Source organism: Periplaneta americana, chromosome 15, assembly GCF_040183065.1.
Source record: "Periplaneta americana isolate PAMFEO1 chromosome 15, P.americana_PAMFEO1_priV1, whole genome shotgun sequence".
NCBI lineage: Eukaryota > Metazoa > Arthropoda > Insecta > Blattodea > Blattidae > Periplaneta > Periplaneta americana.
This window is the reverse complement of record NC_091131.1, coordinates 111,792,074-111,813,010: the sequence shown is the minus strand read 5'-3', so window position 1 is coordinate 111,813,010 and position 20,937 is coordinate 111,792,074. Positions and strand designations below refer to the sequence as shown.

At 37.5% G+C, this 20,937-nt stretch overlaps 1 protein-coding gene across 4 annotated transcripts in view; it reads right to left on the bottom strand.

Annotated features, from left to right (window-relative positions):
• ed (echinoid) overlaps positions 1 to 20,937 on the bottom strand; it is a 927,271-nt gene that overhangs the window by 371,251 nt on the left and 535,083 nt on the right. For all 4 annotated transcript variants that reach the window (XM_069848005.1, XM_069848002.1, XM_069848004.1 and 1 more), the window contains exon 2: positions 3,903 to 4,344. In XM_069848005.1, the coding sequence (XP_069704106.1) occupies positions 3,903 to 4,344 (442 nt within the window). The remainder of the gene's footprint in view (positions 1 to 3,902; positions 4,345 to 20,937) is intronic.

The window sequence follows — 20,937 nt, the reverse complement described above, 5'->3', positions numbered from 1 at the left end:
AGTTATGTGGGAAACGCATCATCACTGCACACTGAACTGAATTAAAAAAAAAGTAAATACTTTTTTAGCCGTAAAAATATATATTGTATTTTTTTTTTCACAGAGAAGAAGGGCAGTTGTCTATGCGGATGACGTGCATTTGTTAGGAGAAAATCCACAAACGATTAGGGAAAACACGGAAATTTTACTTGAAGCAAGTAAAGAGATAGGTTTGGAAGTAAATCCCGAAAAGACAAAGTATATGATTATGTCTCGTGACCAGAATATTGTACGAAATGGAAATATAAATATTGGAAATTTATCTTTTGAAGAGGCGGAAAAATTCAAATACCTGGGAGCAAAAGTAACAGATATAAATGATACTCGGGAGGAAATTAAACACAGAATAAATATGCGAAATGCCTGTTATTATTCGGTTGAGAAGCTTCTATCATCCAGTCTGCTGTCAAAAATCTGAAAGTTAGAATTTATAAAACAGTTATATTACCAGTTGTTCTTTATGGTTGTGTAACTTGGACTCTCACTTTGAGAGAGGAATGTAGGTTAAGGGTGTTTGAGAATAAAGTGTTTAGCAAAATATTTGGGGCTAAGAGGGATGAAGTTACAGGAGAATGGAGAAAGTTACACAACTGCATGCATTGTATTCTTCACCTGACATAATTAGGAACATTAAATCCAGACGTTTGAGATGGGCAGGGCATGTAGCACGTATGGGCGAATCCAGAAATTAACTTAGAAAGCATGTTGTAAATATTCAGATTGTCAATGTTAATACAGATAATGCAATATAATATTTGTTTTTTTCAGTCTTATGACAAATCAATTATTAAAACAATGACTTATATTTCATAACATGTAGTCATAGAGTTTTATACAAATAAGTTACGAACGTTCGTAACTTATTTGTATAAAACTCAATGACATGTTATGAAATATAAGTCATTGTTTTAATAATTGATTTGTCATAAGACTGAATAAAACAAATATTATATTGTATTATCTGAATCCAGAAATGCATATAGAGTGTTAGTTAGGAGGCCGGAGAGAAAAAGGCCTTTGGGGAGGCCGAGACGTAGATGGGAAGATCATATTAAAATGGATTTGAGGGAGGTGGGATTTGATGATAGAGACGATTTATCTTGCTCAGGATAGGGACCAATGGCGGGCTTAAGTGAGGGCAGCAATGAACCTCCGGGTTCCTTAAAAGCCAGTAAGTAAGTAAGTAAGCAGGACAGTGTTTTATACATATTAATTTTCATTGTTGTACAAGATACAGTAATGGAGGGAAAAAATGTTTAATATTTCCAAAATTTTACTGTTGTAAGCTGTACCTAACCTCTTAAAAATAAGAAAACATTTAAACTCTTCTCATATTTTCGACAAAGCATAGGTGTGCATATTGATAACGTTGATCCTATTGTGTTGGCATGCTGTGCACTACATAATTTGTATTTTTCGAGAAGAATTTCTAAAGCCTGATTACGCATATCTCTGTTCAGATAATTTGCGTTTGAAATGTCCCACAAACAAGGCATATCTTTATACAGTTCAAAAATATCCCTCCAGACTTCTTTCTCCTTTTCCGCCATTTCACGTCGCACTCACTGTCACTGCTCTCAGTTCTTCATAAACGCCACTTCTGCAAGCTGCAACTGACAAGAAATCAGCCCGATCGTGCTACAGACGACCCAACTTGCAGGGTGTTGGAGTGGGGGAGTCGGCAGATTGGGTGGCTGCCCGAACCAACCACCCGACACGAGGTTTGTTGTCCCTGCAAGCCTACACACCACCCGATCGGCAGGGTCCCTGCAAATCGGACCCTGCAGATTGGGTCGTATGTAGCCGCTTCTTGCTTTGGCCCACTTTGCGCCCTACACTATATGCGATGGTTGTCCAAGTCCTACAAGTGGCATTCATCTTTTTGTTTTAAAATGCTAATGAAATAAGCATCTATGATAGATTTGTAAGGTTGCGCTGCCAAATTTTAATAACGTATTAAAATCACAACAATTTCATAATGCATGTCCAAACTGTTGGTCTCATGTTGTTGTACATTTACGTCATCGCTGGCGTAGAATCGATGAGAAGTAAATATGTGGCAATTTCGTTTTTTTATTACTTGGTTATTTAACGACGCTGTATCAACTACTACGTTATTTAAAGTCGATAGGAGTGGTGGTAGCGAATGGTATTTGGCGAGATTAGACAGAGGATTCGCCATAGATTACCTGACATTCGCCTTACGGTTGGGGAAACCCTCAGAAAAAAACCCAACCAGGTATTCAGCCCAAGCAGGGATCGAACCCGCGCCCGAGTGCAACTCCCGATCGGCAGGCAAGCGCTTTAGCCGACTAAGCTACGCCAATTCTGGATTCTCAGATTAAAACAAGAACATTAAAGAGCATACATAGTATATAACAGGAACCTGCAAATCATTATTACCTACACGCCTTAATCACCTCATCAAGTATGATAGGCATATCACTGCCTTTTGCATTTAAGATATGATTACGAGCAAACTACTGTGTTTACGATATTGACTGTGAATGTGCAATGTGCGGGACTGCATAACTTCGTATAAAGAAGGCGTAGATGGCTCACTTGGTATTGTGCTTGTAATTATTGTTAATGGCACCAGTTTTACATTAGCCAATGTCTTCAGTCATTCTGATATTTGTATTAATCTATAAAATTATCAATGTTTCATTCTACCCTAAATTCACTTTTATATCAGTGTATGTCTGTTAGAAATCTTAAAACTCTTTTCGGCTGCCTGTATTAAGGCCTATTTATGAAACAAATTGCTTCCTAAGGTTCAACATATGAAGGGTTCAGAGCCATAGTAGGCCAAGCGCCATATACTGAAAACGGAGAAAACAAGGGTTAAATTTAACATATAGCAAGTAATACAAAGTATGCACAGGGAGAGTATTTGCCTGCTGAAAGGATCTGCCTCGGGCGTGGGTTAAATTCCCACTTGAGTTGATTACCTGCTTATTCATTTTTCAAATGTAAGGCAAATGATGCCAGGTAATCCCATGACGAATCATCGGTCTCATATCATCAAATACCACCTTAATATCACCAATTCCATCGACGCTAAATAATCTATTAAAGGCTGTGTGATGTATCTTGTCTCACTGTGAAAAGAGAGAGAAAGGAAATGTCTTACTTCGTCTGTGTTGTTATGGCGATGGGGGAGCATCCATCCAGTGGCGGAAGGGGCTAGTTGATACATCTGTAGCGCAAAATTAAATAACAAAATATCTATCTTCGTACTGTGTAGTTCCGTCAGTGAGCTTGTCTTTCAAGAAACTGAGTTCCGGCAGCCTGTGTAATAACAAGATTTTGAAAGGAATCCTGAAAATTTACAACCCTCCTATAGTCATTTGAAGGGACTTGGTTTTATTGCTGCTGAGACAAGATAAACCTTACCAGGTATAGTTGATACAGCTTCGTTAAATAGCAGATTAAAATAAATATTTAAAATCAATGACTACAGTACTTCTTGAATTCACACCAGTTTGGATGAATTTTATTCACTGGTCTCAATGAATGGTTTCTTCCGAGGTTTTCCTCAGCCGTGGGACTGAAGCCGGATGGTCTATGGCGAGTCCTTGGCATCACTTCATTTCCCTCTTTGATTTAATTACCTGGTTGGGCTTTTCCGAGGTTTTCCCCAACCAAAAGGCAAATGCCGGGTAATCTTATGGCGATTCCTCGGACCTCACCTCATCATTGTAGAAAATTACTACATTGTAAAACTGTGAAAATTGTAAAATATTGTAAAAATTTGTAAAAATTGTAATTGTAATATTGCTCCACATCTTAAAGCTTCATTGCTCATGTAAGATCTATGGAAGATAATAAATGAATGTAGGTAGGCCTACTTGGCGACTTACTTGATGACGGGGTCAGGACTGCCTCCACTGCTAGAACAAGTGAGTTCCATGGTTTTGCCTTCGGTAGATGTCGGGTTGACGCCGGGAGAAATCTGCGGCGGACCTGGTGGGGTCAGCACCGTGAGCGCAAAGGCCTGGAAGTGAATATTCCGGCCGCTGCCCGACGCCTTGACCCGGCATTCGAACTTGCCGTTGTCGCGGTCGTAGCTGGCGTTGGCGATCAGCAGGTCGTAGCGACCCTGCTCCGGCCGGTAGTCCACCCTGTAGTTGGGGTCCAGGGGCGTCGCGTGGACGGCTACGCTGTCCTTATTTTGCTTGTTCGTGCGCGACCAATAGAACGTCGGGTGGTCCTGGCCCGCGCTCAGGGGCGAGAACCGGCACTCCAGGGTCACGTCCTCGCCCTCCCTTGTGTCCTTCGCCTCTTCCGTCACCAGGGATCCGGCTGTAACAAGGAGCATCAAGTTACCATGGAGGTGACAACATGGGCAAAGCAAATTCTACGTTATGCGGAGTCACCCTTGACAGAAAATGTTCAAGTTACCGTCGACGAAACAATACATTAGCCCTTAAATGAATTTGACCCCAAGCGATCACGTTACTACCCATAAATAACGCCCTAGTAGTCAAGTAAATGTGATTTTCCAGATTATTTTTCTTGAGAAGATACAAAGAAAACATCACAGCCATAACCAAATCACACAATACCTCCACATACATTGAACACGTCACAAACACCAACCATACCTACAGCAACATAGAAACAGATACGGAAATCCTGTATGTCCAACCGAGAAACCAGAAATTAAACGCACTAGAACAATAAGAAATATATAGACAACCAAAAACACACCCACAACACCTCCTCAATACATAACTAAATTTCAGGACTCACTCAAGCGGAAGATGGCTGATACGAAGTCGAAATTAGTCAACTAGATAATGGAACGTACTTGTCAAACCACTATTTGTCTTTGTGTAGGCCTCTACTATAGAGCATTTCTGTGGTTTTTTGGAAATTTGTGCATTTTCTGTACCTGTATTTTTATTTTAAATATACGCAATAGTACATTATGCAACGAGCCTATAATGGTAGTAATTAAGACGGAAGTAAGTTTGTTTATGAAACGAGCGCAAGCGAGTTTCATAATTTTCATACGAGCGTCTTAATTACCATTATATGCAAGTTTCATACGACTTTTTATGCTCGACCATATTTATAACTTGAAATTATTCAAAATTAGGCCATGTTATGATTATGTGCGAACTGACCTGAATTGTGAGATGTGCGCAGACGCGAAAGTATTGATTTTTTCCGAGGCCGAATGTTACTGACCTTGATAGAGAATAAGATGAACATTAGTCTGATATAACCTGGAAATTGATTTAGAATTGGAAAACGAGATGACAAATTGAATTTATTTGAATATTATTTACAATTAACGCTAATTATTATAGTAACAGAACATAACCTTCTGCGACAGTATTGGATTTCCAGCCTCCGTGACTTTTCGCTAATTGTCTTTCGATTACATATCCGAGAATAATCGATACTTGCGGTTTTATAACGGTAAAAAGGTGACTTGTCATTGGCTGAACACCTGAACTTTAATGAATAGGTGTACTTTAATGAGGTGCATTAAAGGGCTACTACCAGGTGTATAATTACTACATTTCGGCATGGTCGAGCATAAAATATTAAAAAGACGATTTTCAGACATAAACACAGTATTTAGGCATTTTAGAAGTATAGGGCTTTTTAAGGCATTTTAAGTCGTTTATAATTTTAAATGGAGTAACCTGTGTACATGAAACGCAGAGATATCTGAATAACAGTCTAGGACGTAGCAAACGAAATAGGTACGGAACTAGATATTCGTTCCCTAGTTAGCACTTGAATTAACATGTAATAACTGTAATTGTAAACAAAATAGATATGGAACTAGATATTCGTTCCCTAGTTAGCACTTCAATTAACATGTAATAAATCTAATTGTAAACAAAATAGATACGGAACTAGATATTCGTGTCCTAGTTAGCACTTGAATTAACATGTAATAAATATAATTGTAAACAAAATAGATACGAAACTAGATATTCGTTCCCTAGTTAGCACTTGAATTAACATGTAATAAGTATAATTGTAAACAAAATAGACACGGAACTAGATATTCGCTCCCAAGTTAGCACTTGAATTAACATGTATTAAGTAGGTATAATTGTAAACAAAATAGATACGGAACTAGATATTCGTTCTCTAGTTAGTATTTGAATTAACATGTAATAAATATAATTGTAAACGAAATAAATACGGAACTAGAGATTCGTTCTCTAGTTAGCACTTGAATTAACATGTAATAAATATAATTGTAAACAAAATAGATAAGAAACTAGACTTTCGTTACCTAGTTAGCACTTGAATTAACATGTAATAAATATAATTGTAAACAAAATAGATAAGAAACTAGACTTTCGTTCCCTAGTTAGCACTTGAATTAACATGTAATAAATATAATTGTAAACAAAATAGATACGAAACTAGATATTCGTTCCCAAGTTAGCACTTGAATTAACATGTAATAAATATAATTGTAAACAAAATAGATACGAAACTAGATTTTCGTTCCCTAGTTAGCACTTGAATTAACATGTAATAAATATAATTGTTGCTATAATTCACAACCAATTAAATGTAATAACATGGAGAGCAATGCTTCTCGCGCTCCTCTCAGCTCGCGGTCTATACATCGTGCCTTCCACTTCGGCATAGCACCAACGTGGTGGCAGATCCGTTACAGTTAATGGCTGGCTGTTTTGCTACTCTCTGTGAAATGGAACGCTCTACTGGCGCCTTGTCAGTGCGATTTAGGCAACGTACTGTGATAGGTTTTTGACGGCAGAAGGTGTCGCTCCAATTGAAATTCACCGACGTATGCAGGCTGTTTATCATGAGGGACTTTGTTGATGTGAGTACTGTGCATCATTTGACCAACGGATAGGCCTACAAAGATGACGAGACGGAACATCTGACTTGCGTGACAAACAAAGGGTGGGACAACCTGTGACAGCAACTGATGAGCATCAGAGGGACTGGGTTATCAACTGATCGCGGATCACTCAACCGGCATTTCACAAGGGCCTGTTGGTCACATTATTGATATTCTTGAACACAGTGAGATGTCTGCGCGATGCGTTATTTGAGGTGCAAAAAAATTTCAAAGATCTTAAATTTGCCAGCATTTCTCGTAGCCATATAAGAACGAGTCTTTCATTCACATCATATTTACAGTAGAATAAACGTGGGTACAGTATTATGAACCCGAAACGGAACATCACTTCATGATTTATCAACAGTAGGCCCTAATCTCAATAGAGGTTTTGATTTATCTAGAGAAAATCAAAACTCTAGTAGCATTTAATTGATTATTACACGATTAGAAGAAAGTATATAAAGATTAGAAGAAATAAAGTATTCTAATACAATAAAATCGCGGGTGCTCGTGTAAAGGGGGTTGTCAAATTGCAAGGTATGTAAACTTCTCTCCTTTGGTACTGAACAAAACCCCTTTGTCACAAAATATGGAGCACTGTAACTGCATCAAAGATGGAAGAATGACTTAACCCCTTTAACACAAGAGAAAAGTAATTGTGGTTAGTTCAAATCTGTACTTATTCCAGTTTAGCCAAATCAACTTAACCCCCTTTACACGAGCACCCGCGAAATATTAATTGACTTACTAAATTCTATTTCACTAATGTTAGCTTCAACAAAACGTTTGAATGGAGCCGCCATTTTCAGTTGAATGTCTATGCGGTAAACAAATGACGATTGCAACGCATATTTTATAGTACAATAAAGAATTTGCAGTTTGAAATGTTGGCAAACAAAGAAACAAATGGTAAGAAGGTGATACAAACAGAAGAAAGTAGCCTATATAAAGATTATAAGAAATAAAGTATTCTAATAAATAAAACAGGTATTAATTGACTTACTAAAATTCTGTTTCACTAACGTTACTTTCACCAAAGCGTTTGAACGGAGCCGCCATTTTCAGTTGACTATGAGAGAAACAAATAACGATCGCAAAGCATGTTTTATAGTACCGTAAAGAATTTGCATTTTGAAATGTTGGCAAACAAAGAAACAAATGTTAGGGAAGTAATAAAAAGAAATGCTAGGGAAGTGATAAAATAAACAAATGCTAGGGAAGTGATAAAATTGTAGGTATAGCCTAAACAACCATGATTGGTTGGAACACATCCTTCCGTACCGTTCTATCGGTCAAAAGTAGTATGACGTAGTAAAAGTGTAATAATCGACATAAAAATGCACTTCAGAAAAAATTGTAACAAATTATAAAAATTGACAGGGCAAATTAAAGAAGTCGCAATGATTGCGTGAAACATGTATACTCGAATTAAAGCAATAAAATACGATAAATTAAGATTCTAGTGTATTTTTTTATACTCATGCGTAGACCTAAAGTAATATACATATAGGCTATAGCCTACCAAATTTATTTAAATATTTTCCATTACTACTGTATGGAAAACCTCGATAGAACGAATAAATTAGAAGATAAGCCTGAGTGATGTATGATGACCGGTGGCGTACTGCGTCTATGCCTTCATCTTAATTTGGAATCAGTGCACTCATTAAAACCAGGTACCCAGCTTTGAAGCCGTTAAATCTGTGATCTTGCACTTCGTTTAGTTCCCCATACTTTGTATTCACTTTAAATTTTCGGCAATTTTTTTTTATAATAGTGGCTATTTAAGCAAGTATGTGCAGAGTAGACGACCATTTTAACTTATTACAGCAATTGAGGACCGTTTTTGCAAAACTTGCTAACTGAAAACTTTGCAAAATTGAGATTTTGATGGATTCGTTAACATAAGGCAGGCCTCTACATGATGTTCAAAGCGTCTTAGTAAAATTGGGTTATTTCTCTTCATTGTAGTGTGTCAAAGTGTGATCGTTTTTTCAAAACTTGCTTTCTGCTCTAAGTAAGAGATACAGCAAAACTTGCTTACTATAGTGTTTTGTCTCTCCTGTAAAATTTAGTTTTTTTTTTTCAGTTAGCAAGTTTTGCAAAAACGGTCATCAATTGTTCTTCCTCTGTCATATATCATCAAGTGAGATGTACTGCCTGGTAATCAGCCGGAACCTCAATCAAATTTGACTAAACAAACAATTTAAACTCTAGTCATATTTTAAATTTATATTGACATTGTGAGCACACCAAGAGCCCAAAGAGCAGAAGAAGATATCAAATGATAGACGGCATTAAGATATATGGATCATATGCGGAAACTAAGAGGAAGGCAGAAAATAGAAAAGACTGGAGAATGCTTGGTTTGCAGTGAAAGACTATGAATGAAAGAAGAGCAGAAAAATAGCATAGTCAGAGGTTAGAGGTTAGAGAGAAAAATTTAATTAAAGAGAGAGATAATTTTAGTGACAAATTGGTTGTCTGTTCATAAAATGTACTGCTAAGATTGCTGGGGCTCGATCCCGGCATGTCAGTCCAGTAAAAGTCCAGATGTAAGGAAATAAGTCAACGTCCAGTCCAAGCTGTACTGAACGAATATGAAGAAGTGAAATATTCATTAAGATTAAATGAGGGATCCTGCTGTACCATGGTCCATACTTGTAAATTCTAAGGCGCACTCCGTCACTGTTCCTCCACCCTCTAACACGCACACTGATTGTCACTTCATTTAACGCTATTTAGTCAAGTGTTTGTACTCTTAATTACTTCGTTCCGAATGGAGATTCCACCTCAAAATAACGCCGCAGTGTTGCATTACTGTAACTTCATTTTAGGGATGATAAATGGGTAAGATTTTGCTGGCGATATCCCAAGGATTAGACTAAAAGGAAGAGGGTTTATCTAACTGGGCGGACTCTCAGGAGAAGTATAGAGAAAGTACAATCAGAGATACCTTAAATCATTTAAAATATTTTATGACAAGTCTTGAGAAGGAGCTAGTTTTAATTAAGTATGGCATTGCAGGAGTCAGGATTTTAAATTAATGGCACAGAAAGAGAAGTAATTTTAAAAGTTTTTATTAATTATGAACTTGTCAGGAAGTTGGAGGTAGAAAACCTTCAACTACCAACACCTTGCACGCAACGAAGGGGAAAGGGGTACGGCAACACACACACACGTACTTTCCAGCAAGTGGAACTAGATTCTACAGAGTTTTCATACAATCTTTAGCAGACGTTTCTATTCAACTACAACAAGACCCCACTAGGACGTCCTCGCTTACAACGTTATCTAAAAAAAGAACTGTTTCATGATCCTCCAGTTCTTCTTTATGAACCGAAGTTAAACCATTTCCTTTATCAGCTGGAATAAGATCCTATAAGACGTTTTAGTTTAGAGCGTTATAATTTATAAGACTCTACTTTTCTCAGGCTCCTATAAATCCATTTCTCCATAAAATCAATGTACAAATAACCCACTTGTCAACTACATTAAAAATCCTTGAATAACAGTCTCACTTATGTCACGAGTAGGCCATGCTGTTCTTAGGTACTTCGATCAAATACCTTACTATAAAAATACCGGACAGGTAGCAATTCTGCGCGCGAACGACGCTGGTGCTGCATTCTAAATCCTTTCGAAATGATCTGGCACCAACTAAAGTCTTATGTTAGGAGAAACAATATTACTCCGACTTGAGTCTAGTGTGTTAACTTCTGCGTGATGGAGCTGTAACAATAGGTCCCCATAATTGGTCCTCCTGTGTTCAACATGCAATTAAAACGGAAGAGAATTACATGAAACACGACAGGGACAGTAACCAAGAGAGATTTTTTTATTCATTTAGGAGAGAGTGACGACGAATAGAGGTAAAAGAAGCAAAATGCTGTCATATTTTATTACATACCACTTTAGATTTCGCTGCGGATTTAGACACGAAATACAAATTGATATTATCTTCTTTCGATGTTATTATTATTATTATTATTATTATTATTATTATTATTATTATTTTATTGATATAAGTATGAAAATAATATTAATTTGAAGAAGTTGATCGTACAATGGTTCTATGATGGATCTTTATACACACAGTAACTCAAAATTAACCATTCATTAATTCGTGATTGATTGAATGAAAGTATACTTTGTTATATAGAAATAAATATACGATCGTCTCATACCCAAGTCAATGTAAAATGTGACAACTGCGAGCCTAGAAATTTCCGCACGCGTCCCTTAATGACCGGGGTGGACCGTCCGGATAAGTTCTTCTAGCAACAAAAGAAACCGACTGGGGATCCTTTGAAAAATCCTACTATACCTAGGTGGAGATACTTGCGAAACAAGCCGCAATCAACTGCAATGTGTATTGTTGCTGGGCTAGTTAATAGTTTTATTAATTAGGGCTGTGTTAAAATGTCAGGGTGTATATGTACTGTTTATAATTGCTACAAAATTACAGCATTACAAATTGCTCCAAATCGTACTTACGATTTCCGAGAGTTCATAAAACGTGAGTCAACAAAATTCTTTATTAGGCCTAATGCCTTTGTTTCTGTGTTGATAGAACAATAAAAATTAACTTTTTTATTTAGGCCTAATAAATGAATAGAAGTTAAAATATATTGGAAATTTTAAGGTTCTAGCAAATTAAGATTTATTGTTGTCCACATGCCTTTACTAATTATTACACGCATCAGATTACTGCCATTTTTATCTTTGCAGTTGTCAGCAATGTGTATATAAAGAGTTATTTAAATTCATTCTTAATGTCAGAATTAATTTTGTCTCACTAGAGCAAAGAAAAAATATGCAACAATTAATTTCGGAAAATATGAAGCATGCAATATTTCTCATAATACGCAGCTTTGATATAAAATAATGTTACATTAAATACGGTACTATTCAACATTTCTTAAGTGTATCGTATTTATTATACCTCCGTTTTAAACAATAGTCCGATTTCCGCTATGTTAATATTTGTATTTGTGGACGTAATTCCACGCGAGTCTCAAACGCTACCGGGCTACCTTTTGAGTCAACTCGCTCAGTAGGAACTTTTTCACCTGAATAAAAGTTGCGGTTACAGATTTGGTAACATACTATGCAAGATACGAGTAGCTTATCACAATATATTACGCAAAAGAGATCCTTTGAGGCAACTTATCAATACACATAGTTTTAGATTTTATGCAACTTTTATTTTGTGAATAAGATTGTGTTGATGTATAGATTTCCAAATTAATGTCATGCATCACTAGTTCCATCTACCTATATCTAATAGAACTAAGTCCAATATAAGGTGTGCTCACACTACTAAACCTATACTTATTTTTTTTTAAAGATGGGACATGACAGGACCGTTGCGATCGGAAAAACAACTGAATGTCACATATCGTGGTAGGCCTATTGCTATGGTAACAACGGTTGAGTTGCCAAACTTACCGTTTACACGTGGCGAGTGTTTAATAGCTCTCTTGGCGACATTTATTGTGCACACAATGTTAGCACTGGTACGTTTCGTGGTTGATTCTCTGTCGATTTTTGTATTGTTTTCTTACATTCGCGTCAATTGTCAATTAATGTTTTAACGTCAGCTTTCTTAACGTCAATTGTTAGCTTCCATTAGCTGGCAGCATAGTAATCCAAATTGGCAACATAGCAAAGATTTTTCCTAGGTTTATAAATACTTCCTTTTTTCCTCTTTCAAGACAAATAATGTTCGAAATTATACCAAATTCTGGTAGAATTAGAATATAATTATACTTCAGAATGCCCGAAGAATCAAAATAGGTGTTGGTATAAAATTGTCCTCATTGACTAAATCCTTTGTTAGTTATTAAAAAAAATTAGTAAACTAACAGAACTTTCGAGAAAACGAATGAGAAAATGGCGGAACTAATGCCTAACTTTAAGGACTGGTAACTAGTCAAGTGATGAGTCACTATCCCTCTTACGAGATAGTGGACATAACAGATTTATTGTTATTTTATCTACTTAACTGGTTACATCCAGTTTTTTCATTATGCCCGAGCTCCAAGTTATTCATTTACTAAAATATAAACCCCATCTGGACGTTTATAAAAGTTGAAGTCATTGTTTTGTGACACAAAACAGACTCAGAAACAGCAGAAGAGTAGAATAATAATACAAATAAGAGAGGAAGCTATATTTCGAATACAGTTTATTTTCTTTCAAAATATCAAAACACAAGACATACTGTAAGTGAAATCTGATGCAGAATACACAGTACACTATAGGAATTTACTTCTAGCATCTTGTTTCGCATATACCGTAAATCAGTTGATAAAGTTTCCTGCCTTAACAAGACTTGTTTACTCGTGGCACTGACAAGTACAAAGCACCGTTGGTAGTGAGTCAATCCGACACGTCATAAGAGCATTCTGAGAAGAGATGAATGGATTCTTTTGGCTGTAACAGCCAGCAACTGAACTGGTTTTAATCCTTCTGCATGCGTGAGTGCGAAAAACCGTGAAATGAATCGAACACAGCAAGTCAGTGCACGCTAGAGATAACAATACGCTGGAACAATGGAGCACCACTCTGCGTTCTACCTCGCTCGGCACTCAGACCCTTTTCTGTTATTATTCGGCGTAGTGTAGCTGTGGATCAAGGGAATACTCCAAGTTCATTATTCGGCACATCCGCAACTCCGTCAGTTGATGACTTTCCACATACAGGGATCGGAGTTTGGTTGCGGGTAGACTTACTTCGATTTCCCAACCCTCTCATATTCCATCACTGCCCCATTATTGATCTGTCATCGTCTCAATTCTCGAGTAACTAATAGCCTATTTTCATTAAACAATGCCTCAGTTCAATCCTGAGTATATTATATCGGGATTGTTGCGAAGTGGCGGTGGGGGGGGGGGGCAAATTTTCTCAACGTAAAAAGAGAATTTGGGAGAATATTTCGCAAAGTATGTTTCAGTGACCATTTTTCCATTACAGCACACCATCATCATCATCATCATCATCATCATCATGAGATCCAACTAGTCTGTAATTCCGTATTCGATGTGAGAGTTTCAGGTATACTGTGAATCAGTATCCGAGATGAGTTCCAGCTATACTGTGATTCCGTATCGGATGTGAGAGTTTCAGGTATAATGTGAATCAGTATCCGTTGATGAGTTCCAGCTATACTGTGATTCCGTATCGGATGTGAGAGTTTCAGGTATACTGTGATTCAGTATCCGAGATGAGTTCCAGCTATACTGTGATTCCGTATCGGATGTGAGAGTTTCAGGTATACTGTGAATCAGTATCCGTTGATGAGTTCCAGCTATACTGTGATTCCGTATCGGATGTGAGAGTTTCAGGTATACTGTGATTCAGTATCCGAGATGAGTTCCAGCTATACTGTGATTCCGTATCGGATGTGAGAGTTTCAGGTATACTGTGAATCAGTATCCGAGATGAGTTCCAGCTATACTGTGATTCCGTATCGGATGTGAGAGTTTCAGGTATAATGTGAATCAGTATCCGAGATGTGAGTTCCAGCTATATTTCGATTCCATATCTGAAGTGTGAATTACAGCTATACTATATTACTCGATAAGATTTTCATATTCTAGTAACGAATCTTGGTTTGTCTGCAATTTCATACTGTAATAATACTTGCACTGTGAATCCAGATTCTAGCAATTATTTGCAGTTATACATGATTTACCATACTGGAAAAAAGTTTCAGTTTTAATGTTGATTCCATATAGGCCTACTAGAAACGAAAACCAGTTATGTAATTCTATTCTACTAGAAATAAGTTCCAGGTATATAATTCCGTACTAGAAATGACCTTATACTACTATTCTACATGCGAGAAATGAGTTTCAGTTATATTGTGATTCCATACAAGGAAAAATGTTGAATGTTATGTTTTGTTTAACGACGCTCGTAACTGCCGACATTATATCAGCGTCACCGGTGTGCCGGAATTTTGTCCCGCAGGAGTTCTTTTACATCTACTGACATGAGCCTGTCGCATTTAAGCACACTTAAATGCCATCGACCTGGCCCGAGATCGAACCCGCAACCTCAGGCATAGAAGGCCATCGCTATACCAACTGTGCCAGCCAGGCCGACTACACAGGAAATGAGTTTTCTGGTTATAATAAGCTGCCGTGTACTGGAAATGAGTAGATTTACTGGCATGTAAAAGAACTCCTGCGGGACAAAATTCCGGCACATCCGGCGACGCTGATATAACCTCTGCAGTTGCGAGCGTCGTTAAATAAAACATAACATTTAACAAAAAGGAGTGATAGTTATTCTGTGATCCCACATCTTAGCAATAAATTTTAATTATAATGTCACTCCATATAAATCAACAACAGTTTCCAGTTATAGCCTACTTTTATTCCACAGCCTAGCAACGAGTTCCACTTACTGATTTTGTATCTTAGCAACGAAGTTCAACTACAAAATTATTCAGTACTCTAGTAGCAATTTCAGTTAACCTGTGATTTATCGCCCTAACAACAAGTTATATGCGCATCATTAGGCTGTGACTGACATGTAAATGTATACACGTGTTAAGGAAGTTTGGCATCGACATTAGCGCGCAAATTTTCCCTTTCTTTTCGTGAATTTTCCTCTCAAAGATTATAAAGCATACCCTTATAATTATGTAGCTATTTATAAACACGAAGAGCTTAAAAATAATTACAGCAGGCAAGTTACGCCAGCGTGAGCATAGCCTTCGGATATTGCTGTCAGTCACGGCCGGTCGTGAAGCGGAGGAAGCGGCCCAGCGCGGCGCGCCGGTGGCGGTGGCTTTCACATGGGTCGGAGTAAAGTTACGTCTGATTGCAGGCCGGGATAACATCTCTACTACTTCCGATTAATAGGGCACGAGTCCATAAATTGGTTCTGCTTCAGCAGTTACTGCTGAACAGTTATTCTCCGCCAAAACGAGTTATGGAAACGCGTGCCGATTCTTCTCTTTTTTATTTTATCCGTCCACATTGCATCGCACTGAAGTTGAATCTGTAATCACAAGAGTATTGACACTCATAAAGGATGACACGAGGGGGAAATTATGAAAGTCGACTGTCCGGTTGCCTCGGGCCGCACAGGATGAACTGCAACGCTTAGAAGTTATTCATGCTGTAATAAGGAGGCGCCGCGCCGCACTCATTTGTTACATCCGCTTCAAACAAGATTGCGACAGTCTTGCTTCAGTATAACGAAGATTGCTTTCAGCTACAATGATGGCCATAATCATAAAATTAAATATGCTTATTACAAGACATGTATTATTAAAACAATTTTAATTAATTTAGGTCCAAATATCGCAGCAGCAGCAATAATAATAATAATAATAATAATAATAATAATAATAATAATAATAATAATAATAATTACATGCACTAAAACCTAAGAATGTTCTGTGCTGGAGCGTAGTGATCGCTTTTGGACTGCGTTACGAAATGAATGCTGGTTCGAGTCTTTATGGAGGAAGAAATGTTCTCAAGAAATTCTGGCTAGTGTAGGGGGCTCATGTATATCTTGGAGCAACAGTAACAAATATAAATGATACTCGGGAGGAAATTAAACACAGAATAAATATGGGAAATGTCTGTTATTATTCGGTTGAGAAACTTTTATCATCCAGTCTGCTGTCAAAAAATCTGAAACTTAGAATTTATAAAACAGTTATATTACCGGTTGTTCTGTATGGTTGTGAAACTTGGACTATCACTTTGAGAGAGAAACATAGGTTAAGGATGTTTGAGAATAAGGTGCTTAGGAAAATATTTGGGGCTAAGAGGGATGAAGTTAGAGGAGAATGGAGAAAGTTACATAACACAGAACTGCACGCCTTGTATTCTTCACCTGACATAATTAGGAACATTAAATCCAGACGTTTGAGATGGGCAGGGCATGTAGTATGTATGGGCGAATCCAGAAATGCATATAGAGTGTTAGTTGGAGGCCGGAGGGCAAAAGACCTTTAGGGAGGCCGAGACGTAGATGAGAAGATAATATTAAAATGGATTTGAGGGCGGTGGGATATGATGATAGAGACTGGATTAATCTTGCTCAGGATAGGGACCAATGGCGGGCTTATGTGAGGGCGGCAATGAACCTCCGGGTTCCTTAAAAGTAAGTAAGTAAGTAGGGCGCTCATGTAGAAATCTATCACAAATTGTTGTTTTTTTTTTTAATTGAGGTGTTCCCTGGAATAACAACTTAAAGTACTTCACATCGTTTTTTCCGTTTTTAGTATATATTGAATCCATAATAACATATCTCCCTCCTGACAAAATATTATTTCTTTCCAACAAACACAACGCCCTCTAGGAACATTTGAATGTCATTCTGCGCAATGCTTTTATACGAGGTCTAAAATGTTTGATGAACAGTACCTATCTCAAATTGAAGATTTTTGTACTTAAGTTCTTGCTCCAGAGAAAGCAATTGTTTAAGTTGTACTTCCTAACAAAGGTGACAAAAATGTCGTCGCATTTTTCCTTTTTATCTTGAGAGACAGCTGGAATTAAGGAAGTTCAACTGGGATACAGAGTATAATAAAGGTGGGGGTAAAAGAGGAAACCGCCACTGTAAGACTGTAAGATGAAGTGTGGTAAGGGTAGATATGGCGAAATGAGGTAGGTTAGATATGGTGAAGTGTAGGTTTCTACTACTATTGTTCTTGTGAAATTGAGGCGTTTCCTGTAATAACAACTTAACTTACGTTACGTCCTTTTTCCGTTTCCAGCATATATTGAATTCATAACAAGGTATTTCCGTCCTGACAAAATATTATTTTCTTGCAACAAACACAGCGCCCTCTAGAACATTTGAACGTCATTCTGCGCAATGCTTTTATACGAGGTCTAAAATGTTTGATGGCCAGTATCTCAAATTCAAGATTTTGTACTTAGGTCTTGCTCCAGAGAACGTATAAATTAAATTGTACTTTCTAATAAAGGTGACAAAAATGCCCTCGCATTTTCCTTTTTATCTTGAGAGGCAGCTGAATTTAAGGAAGTTCGAGTGGGACACAGAGTATAGTAAAGATGAGGTAAAAGTAGAAACCGCCACTGTATGACTGTGAGATGAAGTGTGGTATATGGCGAAATGAGGTAGGTTAGATATGGTGAAGTGAAGTAGAGTAAGGTGAAGGAAATGACGATAATGAACTTACACATTGCAACTACAAAGGACATTCAGTTACGTATAGACAGAATAAGAATGAAAGGGAAAACGAGCTTCAGAACTATTTTGGCTACAAGAAATGTACAAAATTGGTCGAGAATTAAACCTCAAAACTTTGGGAAGAATACCTTGGGTGGCCGACGTACAGAGGTAAATATTTGCACCAGCCCATGGAGAAAGGATAGCTACTCTTTTATTTACTATCGGGAATGAAGATATGGGCGATAAGCCCTTCCAAAAATGTTGCATTATTCATTAAGTCGCATGCAAATGAAGCGCAGTGTAAAACTGTGAGACTGCAGAACAGTAATGCGTCCCACTTTCTCTAGTGTCTCACCTCGCGCGTAATGGCAGTTTTTGAAACTCCCGTTACCACAGAATGACGGTCGACGATTATTAAAGCTTGCAGAGACTCGCGGTCCCACTTCATGCATACGCTATCGCGCCCGCCGAATCTTCTGGAATAAAGATACGTAGTAAATGGTTGTACGCCACATCCACGCCTTCCCCTCACTCGGCCTCTCTTTCCCGCTCCAATGTGCACAGAAAAAAATTAATGTCCTTTCAGACAGTTTCCAGAATGTCAGCATTATCACACGGCTAAAAGGTTTGGACCGCCGATCTGATTCAGTGAATAATTTCTAGTTACTGCCATAAGCATTTCTGAAGCCGCCCACCGCACCGCAACCGGCACCGTTGCTACACAGTGTTCAAGAATATCGACTACTACAATATTCCACTCTCAAACCTCAATTGACGTGGCAGTACAATGCAGTGGTTATCATTCATTTATTTGCTCATTGATTTTTAAGGAGCATGTTATGAACACAGTGTTGCGTAAACCGCAAGAAATTTTTTTACAGCCAGCGCCAGCATTTCTGGCGTGTGTCCTTAAGTAAAAAGCCAGTCAGTGAGCACTTGTTGCCAGTGTAGCTGAGAACGGTACCATCCAAATACACGTGAAGTCAGCAATCTGCCAATCACAGTTTGTTGCCAGTCTTATTGCCCACTGACTGCGGTAAAGGCAAGATATTCGCACTTTGCGCTTCTGGGGCGTGTCCTTGAGTACTTTGCCCAGTCAATGACATTTGTTGCCACTTCGGCTGAGAGAGGATGACACCTCCTAAATAGAAGTCACGTCAGCAGTCTGCCAATCATAGTTGTCTCCCACACAATTCGACGTTCCCATTACTTATTTCACACGCCAGAAACGGTGGCTTTGGTTATATTGGTATCTTATAACGCTGTACCAAATGCGCTAATTAAAGAACAAAACAGAATATAAATTAATATAAGCGAAGTAGAAGAGTTGTTACATTTCCCGTTGCATTTATAACCACGCTGGTGTCTTAGCGTCTTTTCGCTCATCTAATTTTTATAATTTCGTATTTTCAGATTTTGTTCTTATATAAGCTACAGAATTCTCGAACAACGTTGGTAGAGTTTTACTTTCAAAGACACAACCAAAAAGAAAAAAAAAAAGTATCAGTAGAATCAACGCTACATAGGTCTACAAAGTGGAAGTGATATAATTGTGCAGATCGAAAGGAGCAATATAATAACCTATAATGCGTTTTGTAATTAAGTACAGTACATGGTTTATTAGAAAATTAGGCTGAAAGTCTGCGTAGTTTGGCAACAGCGCCTTCCTGGCTCACGTATGAATACACACACGCACTCGGTCTGAATAGCAGCGTTCCGTCCCTTGGTCACAGCAGTAAAGTTGTCATACTTCCTAATAACAAGGGCCGTGACATCGGTATATTTGTATTAGTCTGAGGTGAACACACGACGCCGGTCAGAATGTAGTCGGCGTTTCAAGTACAGGCAGCGGAAGCGAATTTGACACACGCCTAAGCAAGCACGTTCCGTGTTTTGTATACGATCATTGTCTAATATAAAATCAAGACAATACAATCATTGTATATAAGGGTTAATATCGGAAAGTTCTAAAATGCTGGTGAGGCAGAAAATAATTGTTGGAAATCATATTTATGTATCACAAAGTGGTAAAACATAAATCTGAAAAAATGTTTCTTTTTTTTTCTTTTTTTTTTATATTTACAGTTTTGCATTACAGTTTTAGAATGCTTTTCCTATATTTACTGTTACATTAAACTTATAGTTTCTGCCGATGTTGGACGCAGTTTTTCCGCATACATTTTTATACTATCCGATACTCGGTGATCATTTTAATTTCAAACTTTGAAAATGAATGTTGTTGTTTATTGCAGCAGGAACCGAAACCAGGCGAACAACATGCAAGAAAATTAAGGTACAGAATAGATGTGATAAATAAATTAATGTAACAGTTAAATATAGGAAAAGCAAAATTGTACTCCATATAATTATGTTTTCTGTATTCTAAAACTGTAATGCAAAACATTAAATATTAAAAAAACATCTTTTCAGACTTACGTTTTACCACATTTGTGACAATTTAAGTATGACATCCAACAATTATTTTCAACCTCACCAGCATTTTAGACATTTCCGACATTAACCCTTATTATACAATGATTGTATTGTCTTGATTTTCTAATAGGCAATAATCGTATACTAAACACGGAACGTGCTTGCTTAGGCGTGTGTCAAATTCGCTTCCGCTGTCTGTACTTGAAACGCCGACTACATTCTGATCGGCGTCGTATGTTCACCTCAGACTAATACAAATATACCGATGTCACGGCCCTTCTAATGATAGAAAATAACGATATGTGTTTTTATTTAATGCGCAAGAAAACCATCCATATTATTTGAAAACTATAAAGGAATAAATCGTTTTTATCAGTTTCTCTAGTGATAAAAGTAAAACTCAGAATCGTACGGATAATACTTGAGTAAAACAGTGTTAACAT